Genomic DNA, 13,124 nt, shown 5'->3' with positions numbered 1-13,124 from the left:
TGGTATTTGCACCAAAAAGTGAAAAATATCAGAGGACAAAAAAACTTGAGAAAAAAAACCTTTACTAGTCATGTTAATGTATTTACATATATGATTCAGAAACAAATCAAATCAAAAATTATATCAATGACTGTAAAATTTCTTTGCATTCAAGAAAACATAACAGTCACTAACAATCATCACACTACTGAGAGAGTGGCTGAAACCACAACTGTTGATTTCTTCAGATGAATTTCAGATATTTTTAATGTGCTCTTCCTGTTTAGCATTTCAATGACTAATTCAGAGTGAGCTCCATGTAAAAGGGCTGGAACGCCTCCAGCCCAGGATGTGGTCTGTGCTCTGTGGATATGGCGTACATTCTCACCAGATCATGAGCAGAGCCTGAAGCTCAAGTTTGGGAAACACTGAATTAATATATTACACTGCCTCCACGTACCAGGATGCATTGCGCTCAAGCTTCTGATGCACATGCCCATGTTGACGTGCGTCATCACCCTACACCTACAGCTGTTACTTTGTTGGCCAGAACATAGTGTGACAAAAATACTCACGTAGCACGCCCCAGAAGAAGAGACTAGAAATCCAAGCTGAAATAGCCTGTAGTTCTTTCTTAACACCAACTACATTGCTATGACATCACTGTGACATCACTTGGTCAATATAGCAGCACTGAGGAATTTATTGCTTTAACTGGCAACATTTACTATCTACACTGACCAGACGTCCACGTGAAAACTGTAAAAGAGTCATCACGTGGTACATTCACGGCTACATTAACTTCGCTGTACTTGTTTAGATATTAATGGTTTCCTACATTTCCCCGTGACAACCAAAGGTGCAAGTGCAAAGTCAAGATCATGGTCATGTTCTTAACTCTAACTACAACATATTGTGTGGCTGTAGCATGTGTGACATGTGATCTACAGAATGTTTGATATGCACAGAATCATAAGAACTTCACATCCAAATAACTAAAAAACTCCTCAAACTTGAAGATGTATCTGATTGTGTATGAGCTACTGCATTGCTTTGAGCGAATTGTCCCTTCAGTGCTGCGTCAAATGTGGACACCTATGAAATGAAGTCCAGTGTTGATTCTTCTGATCAGTCCTGCTCTGTAGTTTTAGAAGATTAATCATTAAAATCAAAGAGAAAATCTAAATGAGGGCTGATGTGATTAATAGTCCAACATTTTAGGAGGTATGCTTGTAATATTATAAACTGTTTGACTATGGTTTGAAATTATTTTACATGTAAAACCACTACTGGTGTCTGTTATTAAAAAGTAATGAATTACATGTAATGGGATTAAATAATCTGAATACTGTATTCCATTACAGTTACAGATAAAAAAAAAGATGTAATCAGATTACAGATCCACTTAGTAACATGGGCATTATTAGCAGGATTACCATTTAACAATATCCTACCATGCACAGTGCACACACAGCTGACAGTTCATTATCATGACCTCTAGTGAAAAAATACTTTGCTGGGTGGAAAGTTCAACATTTTTTGTCTTTAAATCAATCAATCAATCAATCAATCAATCAATCAATCAATCAATCAATCAATCAATCAATCAATCAATTGTGCACAATAAAGTAAGAAACAGCTGGACAAAGCAATAAACCAACATAAAACACTTTGAGTTTCAACAATTAATCTATTATTAATCGACTATTAAATTAATCTGCATCTATTCTAATAATAAATGAATTGTTTTGAGTCATTTTGTTAATTAAAACAAGAAAAGAATCTCTGATTTCAGTTTCTTAAATGTGAATATTTTCTGGTTTCTTTACTCCTCTCTGACAGTAAACTGAATATCTTTGAGTTGTGGACAAAACAAGACATTTGAAGACACCTTGGACTCAACATTTTTCATTATTTTGTGACATTTCATGGACCAAACAACTAATCCATTAATTGAGAAAAAAATCATCAGATTGATCAACGATGTAAATAATCATTGGTTGCAGCCCTAAAAACACTATATTAGGCTTAACAATTCTCACCATTTTTTACACAGAGGTAATTCAAAAGTAACATTACTTAGTTACATTACTTTAATATTGTGATATTTGGATTATGTTAGTTTTTTAACAGGTAATTAGTAACTGTATTAGAATACATTTCTGAGTAAACCTCCCAAGCGTGGTTATGACTAACAGCTCTGAAAGGTTCAAATCAGTCCAAATGTTGCGTTAACTTCAGGGAAATAATCTGTACAGCACCCTGTGCATCTATGGTGTGTCAAAAACCTAAACAAAGAGAATAATCAGGGTGGCTTTCCCTGATAGAACACATCAGCAAGTTTTATTAAACTAAATCAAACATCAACCCACTTGCAGATCACAGTGACCAGACAGACAAATGTTGCTAAACAGCTCTTGAAACCAGCAGCTCATTAACGTATATTTCAACAGACGAGAATCAGAGACCCCAAAACACTGATTTCAGGCTCTTTGATTCGCTTTTCTGTGTTCTAACAGTCCAAGGATATGACAGTAGGTGGTGATATTGAGGATACAGAATCAAAGTTGATTAGTCTGGTAGGTGAAAGGTCGTGGACTAAAAACAAAAGCCACCCATCCGTTCATGCTTCCTGTGAGTCATGTTGACTGGCTCCTGCCTCAGTCTGACACGACTTCTATTGTCATACATTTAAGATAATTAAGTTCTTTTAAAATGGCTATTTTTGTGTTGACATTCCATAAACTAACACGCTGCCTGGTGTTTTTATGCAACACATAGAGCCAGACAACCAATAAAGGTCAATCATTTATGGATTAATTTCACTGTGACATGACGGTCAACTTGCAGTTATTCATTTAAAGTTCAATGTTCAAACAAGCCAGCACAAACTGGACTTCAAAAGACAACATCAGTGAATATTGTGACATTTCACCTCATTTTGATGATGGGATCAATGTTGGGATTTGTCCCTTAAAGGGATAGTTCACCCAAAAATGAAAATTAAGTCATCATCTACTCACCCTCATGCTGACTGAAGGTCAGGTTTAGTTTTCTAGTCGACAAAATTCTGCTGGAGTTTCACAGGAAAACAGTGTTGCAGAATCTCCCAAACAATGGAAGTGAATGGTGACCAGTTTTCAAACATAAAAAAACAACAGCATAAAAACATAAAACGCTTCCATACTGTTCGTCTGATGTAATCCAAGTCTCCTAAAGTCCCAACATGCCGTCACTTCACTTGTTTGGGAGATTCTGCAACATCCTCTTTCTGTGAAACTCCAGCAGTTTTTTGTGGACTAAAAAACTAAACCTGACCTTCAATCTCCGTTTTTTTTTTTCTTTTTTTTTTTTGGGGTGGGGGTGGGGGGGTAGACAATGACTGAATTTACATTTTTGGGTGGACTATCCTATAAACACTGCTCTTCTCTACATCAATACCTGCAAATAATGACCTTTCAACCCATTTATATGACTACTAGTCTTAAAGGACCAGACCAGTGTTTTTGCATGTTTCAGCCTATTTACAGGGCATTTGGCAGCAGCACTAGCTCAGTCTGTAAAGACTTGGCTTGGGAACCGAAGAGTTGTAAGTTCAAGTCCCACACGGTCCAAAGTACCGAATGTGGACTGGTAGCTATAGAGGTGTTAGTTCACCTCCTGGGCACTGCCTAGGTGCCCTTGAGCAAGGCACTGAACCCCTCACTGCTTGAGGTACTTGACTATATGTGTGCATCCCCCTCGCTCTGACACCGCCCTCTAATGCATGTCTATTGGTCCTGTTTGTGTGTATGTATGTACAAAAATTACAACAGAGTGAAAAGAACGCAATTTCCCCTTGGGGATGAATAAAGTTATAAACTTCTTCGTAATAGAGTCTTACAGCAACCATGAAAATGAATGGGGTTCTTTACTCTTTAGGGGGTCTTCAGACAGACAACTTCCCAGATGGTTCAATACAACACACCACCTGGCGTGCCAGCTTACTGCTAGGGGTCTCTCACATGAAAACAATAAAAAAAAGTTTGATGACATCATGAAGTAGCGTGGAATCATGGGAAATGTTGTTTTCAATGTTAAACCACCATTTCCAATGAAAATCGTATCTAACTCAAGCAGAAATTGTATTCACAGATGAGGTAATGTATTAAAGTTTTATTCACGTTACATATCCGATGTATCTTGTGTCTCCCTGCAAGTTAAAACAATTAGGGGCTGGGAGGAAACGCACCGTTAGCTTGAATAAATCACAGATTTCTCTGGGTTTGAACCTTGTTGGAAACATGTAAGTACATGTAAGTACACAACTCAACAAAATATATAACTAGTGTTTTTAGACATTTTAATGTGGAAATGTTACATATTATAACCTTAAGTTGTTATGGTAACATGTTAAACAATTAACACATTCAGCAGACACAGAGGACTTCAGCATTCATTTAGAGTCAGGTTTGTGTTCACCTGATGATAATAAACCCAGTATTCAGTATCCTTTTAGGTCTGTTTTGGTCTCCACCAACTCTCAAAGAGTAAATGTGGCTCTTAAATTGCTAATGGCTCCCCTGTGTTCACCAGCTGGTCTGTAACTGTGCTGTTTGCTGCTGGGGATGTTGTGTATGGTGGCTTTGTCAGAGCTTTTTCACTCAAAACTGCAGCCTGCTGCTCCAAAACAATGAGCTGAAAAAGATTAAAAAGCTCAATGAACTATGTTGTGCTGCAGAGCTGGTAAGAATTCTCTGTGGTTTGACACTTCTCACCGTCATTCGATCCATTGTTAATGTTAAAATAGTGATAAATGGAGCTTTAAAATTAACATCATGTATATAATCAGTAGTAAATGGTCTAAAACATGCTTTAACACAGGAATGTTCCTTCAACAGATTCCTTAATGTCATCCTGACATCCAAACTTTATTCCTCACTAAATAAGCGAATAGCACATTTAAGTATTTGAATCAATGGGGACAGATAACACTCACAAAACTGACAAAAAAATCCAGAAAGATTAATTGAAGATGTTCTGAAGTGATAAAAAAACACTTTATTCACAAAGGGAGAAAGAAAGTTGATTTCACAGATTGAAAGTTAATTCATCTAATTAGTCTAGAGCTTAAAATCAGGCAGTTTTCTGGGAACCCCTGCATTGTAAACTTACTCATGTCCACAGCACGCAGTTTTTTTTTGTTCCTCTTCTAACACCTTCTGTTCACACAGGCTACATCAGACTTTGACTACATCTTTACTCCATGCTAGGTTCACATCTACACATACAAATGAAAAGAGCAGTAGAAAGGGATGGATGACATCCTCACAAGCATTCTTTTTGTTTTCACTTTGTCCAACTTCAGTCATCTTCAGATGTTTTATCCTCATAAACAGACACATCCATCATTCACAAGGAAATCAGAACCATGAATTCTCCTGTCTGAACACGATGCTGTTGATTACAGTATTAACACTGGCATTTAGAAATGTGTTCTCCTTCACTCGAGGAGATGAGATCAACGAAGACATGATTTGCTGAAAGACTACAGGAACAGTCTGAGATATGGCAACGTAGTCTGAGTGATATTATTTCCATAACAATTACTACTGTAGCTTTAATGCAAGAGTTCTGGAAACATGGCAGAATATTATCAAAGTTCTGAGTGAAGCAGTGATGAAGCTCTATGGGCACGCTCACTCCAAGCATGTAGAGCAGTGGATTCACACTCCTGGTTTGGTTCAGTGTGCGAGGTGACAACAATGCCATTCTGAAAAACATACAATAAAATAAAATAAAATACAGTAATGCCCAAAAATGCAGGTCTGAGCCATCTCTGGATGTGGTAGGACTAAAGACATAATCCCAACCAACAGGACATGACCTTAATCATTCAAGGGCTTATGGGTAGGAGGAGGTAGATGTTGACATCTGGCAGCCAGCCGCTTGTCAGCATTTATTCTGAAGTGAACTGAATATGCTACACTTTTATTTTGAAACAGCATCTCCTTCATGTGGCTTTCTTTCATTATTTTTTGACATCATTTTGTGTCCATACAGTACATTCCTCTGCTACTGCCAACAGTCCTGGTGTGCTGGGGAGGGCTGCAGACAAACATGAGCCACCTCTGGGACACATGCTGTCTCCAGCTGTTTCTTTTAATCTGCCAGGCTTCACCATTGGGGTATAATGTGTGTGGTTCAAGCTCCCCCTGCGGTCTCACTCCCCATGGTGAAAGCACCCGAACCAGCCAGGAGGAGTCACTCATGGAGCAACAAATCTGGGAGCCATCGAGTCCAACTCTGTGAATGGCTTCAAGGAGAGACTGCCTGAAAATGTATAGTTGTGCCATATCTGAACCATTATCGCATCATGACCCTCTCTATTGACACTTTTCCACCAAGGGAACTTTCCTAAGGGAGGCCCTAGGAGAAACCAGTTTCTAGGTCACATTTTATGCCAAATACTTTTTTCAAGGTTTTTCAACAAAATGATTCATCCCTGGTGTCTCTAAAGACCCCCGAAATATCTCTTTTTTGCTTTTCTGCCCTTTTCAAATGTGCGTTCCAAAACACCAGTCAGATTTGCCTCCCCTTATAAAGGGCTGAGCACAACCTCTAGATAGGTGACAGTCCCACCAACTGAATACCTACTGAATCACAGTGAGCAGGGAGCTGACTAATCAGAGCAGAATGGGCTTTTTTTGGAGGGGGGACAGGAGCTAGTGTTTCAGACAGAGGGCGAGTAAAGGAGCTGCAAATATGGCCAGTATAAAAAAAAAATGTAAAGCTATTCTATTAGAACCCCAAACAAAATAAATAACCCAAAAATTAGTCTACATTAATTCTAGGGACATTATCTCATCTCAAAAAGTCCCTGATTGTGGGGTAGTACAGGATTTTGGGTGTGGGGCTAGCACCGCTGATTTCTGACTGGCTGAGTACTGACAGCATTTTTTTTTCACCCACCAATTTTAAAAATCTGCAGCCACAGACCAGTTTGTTTGTTGAAACCACACAACAGATGGACCAATGACGGAGGGCTTAGTGTTACTGCAGTGTCGCACAAGTATTAAATGCCTGTCGCCTACATCGCATACAAGGGCAACATATATAGGTGTTAAAATGACTATGGTGTGATTTAGTTTTGCAGGAATCTGTACCAAATTAAGATGTTTAAGTCTGATCTGTAGGAGAGGACATTTCTGCCTCACCACTTTCATTAATTTAAACATTGTTTGACACATTTTGCCTTTAACAAATATGGCACCATTATTACTTAATTGTAGAGCTGAAAAATGATGTATAAAACCAGCTGTTGCTTTTTCATACATTAGCAGACTAGTCTTTGTGGGTCTGTAAACTGTGCTGGAAATGCAAACAACAACAGGCTGAAATAATCTTTCAGTTTGTTGAAAAGTAGTTCCTGTGACTAAAAGTTCTGAGCACTTTGGGTGGAAAGGCGGCTTATCACAGCATCCTTTTTCCCCTGCCTCAAAGTGTATTCATTCAGAACAGGCATAAACACGTTTGCTTTAGTGTTGGTCACACAACATTGTGTAGAAAATACAAACATTTCTTTCAAGCATACCCTGGCTGTAAAGTTATCTGGACTCATACTGTTAGCCTTCTGAAGCTTAGTAAGCAACTTCATGTTGTCCTTCATGTGGCGCCTGTGTTTGCTCACAATCTGTCATCCTGGTTTTATTTTCTGACAACATCCCAACTTTCACCCATGCAACTGTGCTGTTAGTGGTGCTACAATAGACCGAATGGCACTGTTTTCACCTTGAACAAACCAAACTATTCAACTGCTCCAAATGCTGCAGCATTTAAGTCAGCTGCTCCAAACATGCTTTCTAAAAGCACACTCCTGTAAGTGTGATAATTATGGCCATAGAGAAGTGTTGACATGTTGGGCAGCCACAACTTTAATGGCCACAATATTCTGACACATAAGAATTTCAGTTACATAACCCCTGACGTTCAGAAACAGCAAAATATCACAATCTGATTAAGAAAAGAAGGTAAAAAAGCTCTACATGGTTTAGTGTATATAAAGGGGCATGTGCACACTTTGGATTTGAAATGCCCAGCCTGAGGGACCCCGATCAGAAACAAACAGTTTGCTACTGTACAGGACTGGAAAAGTAACAAAGGTTCATATAGCAAGATCATCACTGCGCTAGTGCACCTCTCAGTGGATTAAAAGAAGCCGTTAAGAAATACTGGTAAGGACTAATGCTTTTTCCTTTACATTTAAAATTATATATCAATAAAGTGTTATAATACAGAGAATGCATTTACAGACAGTTAGCCCAGTGCTGGGAAGAGTCCAGGTCCCCTCACTGGGGAGGAGGGGGGTCTCAACTCATTGCTGAGCCTTAAATTGGCTGGTTTGGATTAGGGTGGGGTGAGCAGGTGGGGACAGGAAGAGCTGCGTGGCCGCCACCCATGGGTCATGCTGCCGTCACCATGGTAACCCCGATATGGTGCAGCATGGGAGGATCTGAAATGCAGAAGAGAGTCTGGATAATTAGGGTTTTCAACCCAAAAGAAAACAATGAAGGAAGATACTGTCTGTGCTTTACTTAGCAGCGTTTCAAAGTGAAAGTGCCGGCTGACAGAGAGCACTATGATCAAGTGTTTGATACAGTGCAAAAGGAGGACACTTTTATTTTTAGCTTTGTTGAGGGGAAGAAAGGAGTAGAGGCAGTCAGTATATAACTGTAATACAGACATTCAAAGGCAGATAAATGCCAAAGATTTGCTTAGTTGATTGTACATATTGCAAATAAAATTTCATAACACAGAGTACTGTCACTTCTGCACTTTGTTCTCTAAATTGTCTCATAACTTTACTGTTAGATCACCTCCAGTTGATTCACTGGTGGCGCCCCACAGCCGACTAAAGATAAGTGGAGCCGAACATAACAGCTCTTCTGATTAGATCAACCTTGAGGAGGACAGTATTAATAATAAGAGAGCAAAGACTACAAGGCTTGGGGAGTAACAGATTACATGTAACAAGATTTTGTAATCTGGATACAAAAAAGGCAGCTGTATTCCCTTATAGTTACAGATAAAAAACACATAATCAGATTACAGATACATTTAGTAAAAATGGGGATTACTAGTAGGATTACAATTTTAAAGAACAATATCCTGCCATGCACAGTGCACACACAGCTGACAGTTCATTATCATGACCTCTAGTGAAAAAATGCTTCACTGGGTGGAAAGGGAAAGGAACTAAACCTAATAAGGAACATAAAACACCTGCACCTATCTATTATTAATCAACTATTAAATTAATCTGCATTTATTTTGATACTCAATTAATCGTCTTTTTTTTTTTATTTAAAAAAGGGTTATGGTTAAGTAAACTGTCTTTGAGTTGTTGACAAAACAAGGCATTTGAGGACATCATCTTGGACTTTGATCAACATTTTCCTTCATCTTCTGACATTTCATGAACCAAACAACTAATTGATCAACAAAGAAAATAATCAGCGGATTAATCAATTATGAAAATAATGGTTAGTTGCCATAACAACACTATATCAGGCTGAACAGTTACCATATTTTATACTATGGTAATCCAAAAGTAATGGTAATGGTAGTAACTGTATGGGAATACATTTTTAAAGTAACGCCCCCCAACCCTAAAGAAAACAATGACATTCACTCAAAGTAGAAGTGGATGAACTCAGTGGCACTCCAAGTAAACTGTAACTGGATCTTTCTCCAAGTGGTAAAGACATGAAGACACTTAGACCAGCACATGGACACCACAGAGAAAACTATCAGTGAGGGTAATTGTACCCAATTTAAAATGTTCTTTAAGTGTCCAGTCTCTGGCTCAATCCTGGCACACTGGTTTCTTTGAGATATGTAGAGGAGAGTCTGGCTCTCCCTCAGTGTCTGCAACATTTTGTGCATTCTGTATTATCTTTAGAAGCAGAAATGAGGTTGCATAATAACATTTGCTTTATGTTGGCAGAGTTCGATATTAACCATGGTATGACAATAAGTGACTCTGTGGCCACCAAGATTTATTCCCATACTGTGAGCCTTCACCAGCACAACGTTACAGTTCCACAAACATCTTCATTCTGTTTTTGCTCAACATTCTACTAAAACAGTGAACAGTACTCATCACTGGTTAGTTGCCCATTTTTCATACACATGTACTGGCTTGGCTTGACATTTTTTGACATTGCAGTGATTTCCATTTCCATCACAGCAGGACTACCTGCTGGAGATATGTGCCCGTCTTGGGTCAAGTGGCTGCAAAATAGTGGATATGAGTTCCAATTCCTGTAAACTGTTCATGCAAAAAGTCACCTGGTATTTTATTTTTATTTTTCTGTAAAAGCTTTTATTATGGAGCAGCAAAATCAGGAAATGTTTGGTTTTCATCAGCAGTAACTTAACATGACTCCTATCAGCTGAAAGTGAACATAAAACCTGATATCTGAAAGTACAAACAACACACAAGAGAAACTTCAATTCAAACCACTGAGACTCAGTTAGAAGCTACAAAAGTACTGAAAGATGAACACATGAACACTCAAACACCTTTTTCTATCTGCTCTTCTGTACACACATGAACTGAGTTTCAACACATGCTTGTATTTTTCTCTGAAGACAGACAGAGAGAAAGAGAGTGAGGTAGAAGATGGAGTATTGCACACAATGTTTCTGGAAGTCATTAATAACTTACTTTGAATGCTGCTTTGTCACTTGACCCGCCCACCCACAGTATGTTTTAATAATTCATAATAAAACACTTTTGAATTGTCCAATTTAATATGGACAAGAAACTGATTATTAAGAGCTGTAGATGAAGTTGGTTAGGCCATAACCGCACCTAATCTCATTTGTTGTTGAGCTGTGCACAATGAAGAAACAAGGTGTCCACATTTCTAAATCTATCGTTCCCTTTACACATGAGCAGTGTGTGTGTGTGAAAATTAGTTAACCGCCAAGAATATTTTTGAGTGGTTACACATGTCGGCTAATTAACAGTTAAAATTAACATCACTAGTTTCCAAATTATCATATATTCCATTTTAAATATGACACTGTCTTACTTGAAGTGTCCTTATTGCTTTTGACCGGTGAGCACCGTGTTGGTCAGTTTGTTTGCACAGTGACTTTGCCATCATGTTGCAGGCTGATTTATATACACTAATTGCAACATGGACTCATTTGAAGCCCATCGTGGAATGACAGAGGAATACTTTACCATGATATTGGCTCATTGCGTTGTTCAGTCTCTTCCTGAGTGTTTGCTCTTCTAGGCTGACCATCTTCCTCTGGACACACACACAAAAACATATAAACATACTTATATGAGCATCTCCAGTAAATGAGTCATGTTTATTTCATGAATATTAGTTAAAAAAAAAAGACGAAGCATATAAAGCAAAACCATGAGATGGATTGACAGAGGGTGATTTCTGTTAATACCACTGAGTCATGGGGGTAGACTGAAGTTCAGGTCATCATGCAGTCTGATTTTATCATTTCTCACACAGTAGTGTTTTGTGGTGAATGTTATTAGACACTGCTGGAATGCCTGTCTTTATCGAGACACATTTGAAAACAAAGGAGCAGGTACACTGACACTAAGGTGTTTCCTACATCGGAGATGACGTTTTTCTGATTTTGGGAGCATTTTTTGCCCTTATTGGACAGCAGAGATGGGAGAAAGAGAGGGGTATGACATGCAACAAAAGCCGGCATGGCCTAATCTGGCCATAATCATTCAGCTATTACAGCTATTACCTGCGTTGTACAGTTACAATGCAGGTATTGGCCCAAATCTTGAAACCTGCTCATGAATCCAGCCTGAGGCTACATTCAGATGGACAATAAGACCGCACAGAAAAAACCTCAGAAACAAATCAAAAACATGCCTCTTCATTCATTTTACTGAGAACACAACAGGTGTGGTCACAATAATAACACACCACATCAAACCACACCCAGCTGTCATCATAGGTGTGGTCAGAGATTCAACAGACTCAAACACTCCCTGTGGAGTTTCTGACCAATATTAACTCTATGGAGCAATATTTTTATGAGTGGGTCCCCTGTGTTGCCATTTGCACTCATGTGAAGACACACATGAAGGTGCATGAAAAATACAGTGAACTGCCTTTAACTAAATTGTCCTTCTATTCTCATGTAATTTAGCTTCTCACTGCGTTGAGCAAAGCCGCAAACACAGTGCTGTGTACCGCTCAATGACCCCAGCAGTGAGGGCAACTACATCACATTGTGTTTGAAAGGGCCTTTAGAGGGAGCAGCTCCTCTTCCATGGAGGCCAACTGTGTTGCACTGTCATGTTTCTACACTATCCCAGAACGGACAAACCAAAGAGTGGCTCTAGGAATAGCTGATCATGTTTTGCTCAAGTTTCACTGCCACCATAGGTAGGAAGGGGAGGGCAGGATGAGATGTTTGTGGTCTTTATCACATTTTCTCCACTGGTAGGACACCATAGAGAGCACTACATCAAGTTTTCTCTACGGATAGGGAACTATAGAGGACACTTCACCACATGTTTCTCCACAGCAAGGGCACTCTAGAAACCAGCTACATGCAGGGTTGGAAATTGGTACCAGTCACGAACCAAATGCTGGTAAAAAATTAAAGTGGCTGGTCGATTTCATATAAAATAACAATTTATATGACATAAAATAACAATTTATTATTGAGAGGCTGAGGAGTTTGAACATTTACCTGTCAGTGGCATGGTAACCCTGGCAAGATGCCACTAAATCCTACACACTGGTCTGTTCAGTGTTGAGCTCACAGACATTCAATTAACAAAATAACTGTGGTCACCTTCAAGAGGTAGCGCTAAAGCTGTGGGTAGAGATACTTGCATAAAGGGCAGTAAAACTAAAATACATTCAACAAAAGGGGAGGGGGCAAATCTTTTTTTCTGCCTTTATTGGACAGCAGAGGAAGACAGGGAACAGGAGAGAGAGAGAGGGAGAGAGAGAGAGGTATGATGTGAAACAAAGGTTGACAGCAGGAATCAAAGCAGCGATGTAGAGCGGGCCACGCAGCATGCGCTGTGCTCCAGTGTGGGAGGAATATCTAAATGGCTTGCTGAATCACTGGTTTTGAAAGTGAGTCATTCATAA

General features: G+C 39.1%; 1 protein-coding gene across 4 annotated transcripts in view; it reads right to left on the bottom strand.

Moving 5' to 3' along the window:
* Positions 1 to 7,868: 7,868 nt before the first annotated feature.
* cuedc1b (CUE domain containing 1b) overlaps positions 7,869 to 13,124 on the bottom strand; it is a 30,982-nt gene continuing 25,726 nt past the window's right edge. For 3 of the 4 annotated variants that reach the window (XM_084716778.1, XM_084716776.1, XM_084716777.1), the window contains exons 10-11: positions 11,213 to 11,282; positions 7,869 to 8,470 (exon numbers count right to left, since the gene is read on the bottom strand). In XM_084716778.1, coding sequence (XP_084572904.1) covers position 8,470; positions 11,213 to 11,282 — 71 coding nt within the window. In that variant the 3' untranslated portion in view covers positions 7,869 to 8,469. Of the gene's footprint in view, positions 8,471 to 11,212; positions 11,283 to 13,124 lie in introns of those variants that run through there. The other variant, XR_014769961.1, reaches the window with a different exon arrangement.

The sequence above is a fragment of the Lutjanus erythropterus genome, chromosome 4 (assembly GCF_056507025.1).
Source record: "Lutjanus erythropterus isolate fLutEry1 chromosome 4, fLutEry1.hap2, whole genome shotgun sequence".
NCBI lineage: Eukaryota > Metazoa > Chordata > Actinopteri > Lutjaniformes > Lutjanidae > Lutjanus > Lutjanus erythropterus.
Note: the sequence above shows the minus strand (reverse complement) of the source record. Positions and strands in the feature narration are given on the sequence as shown.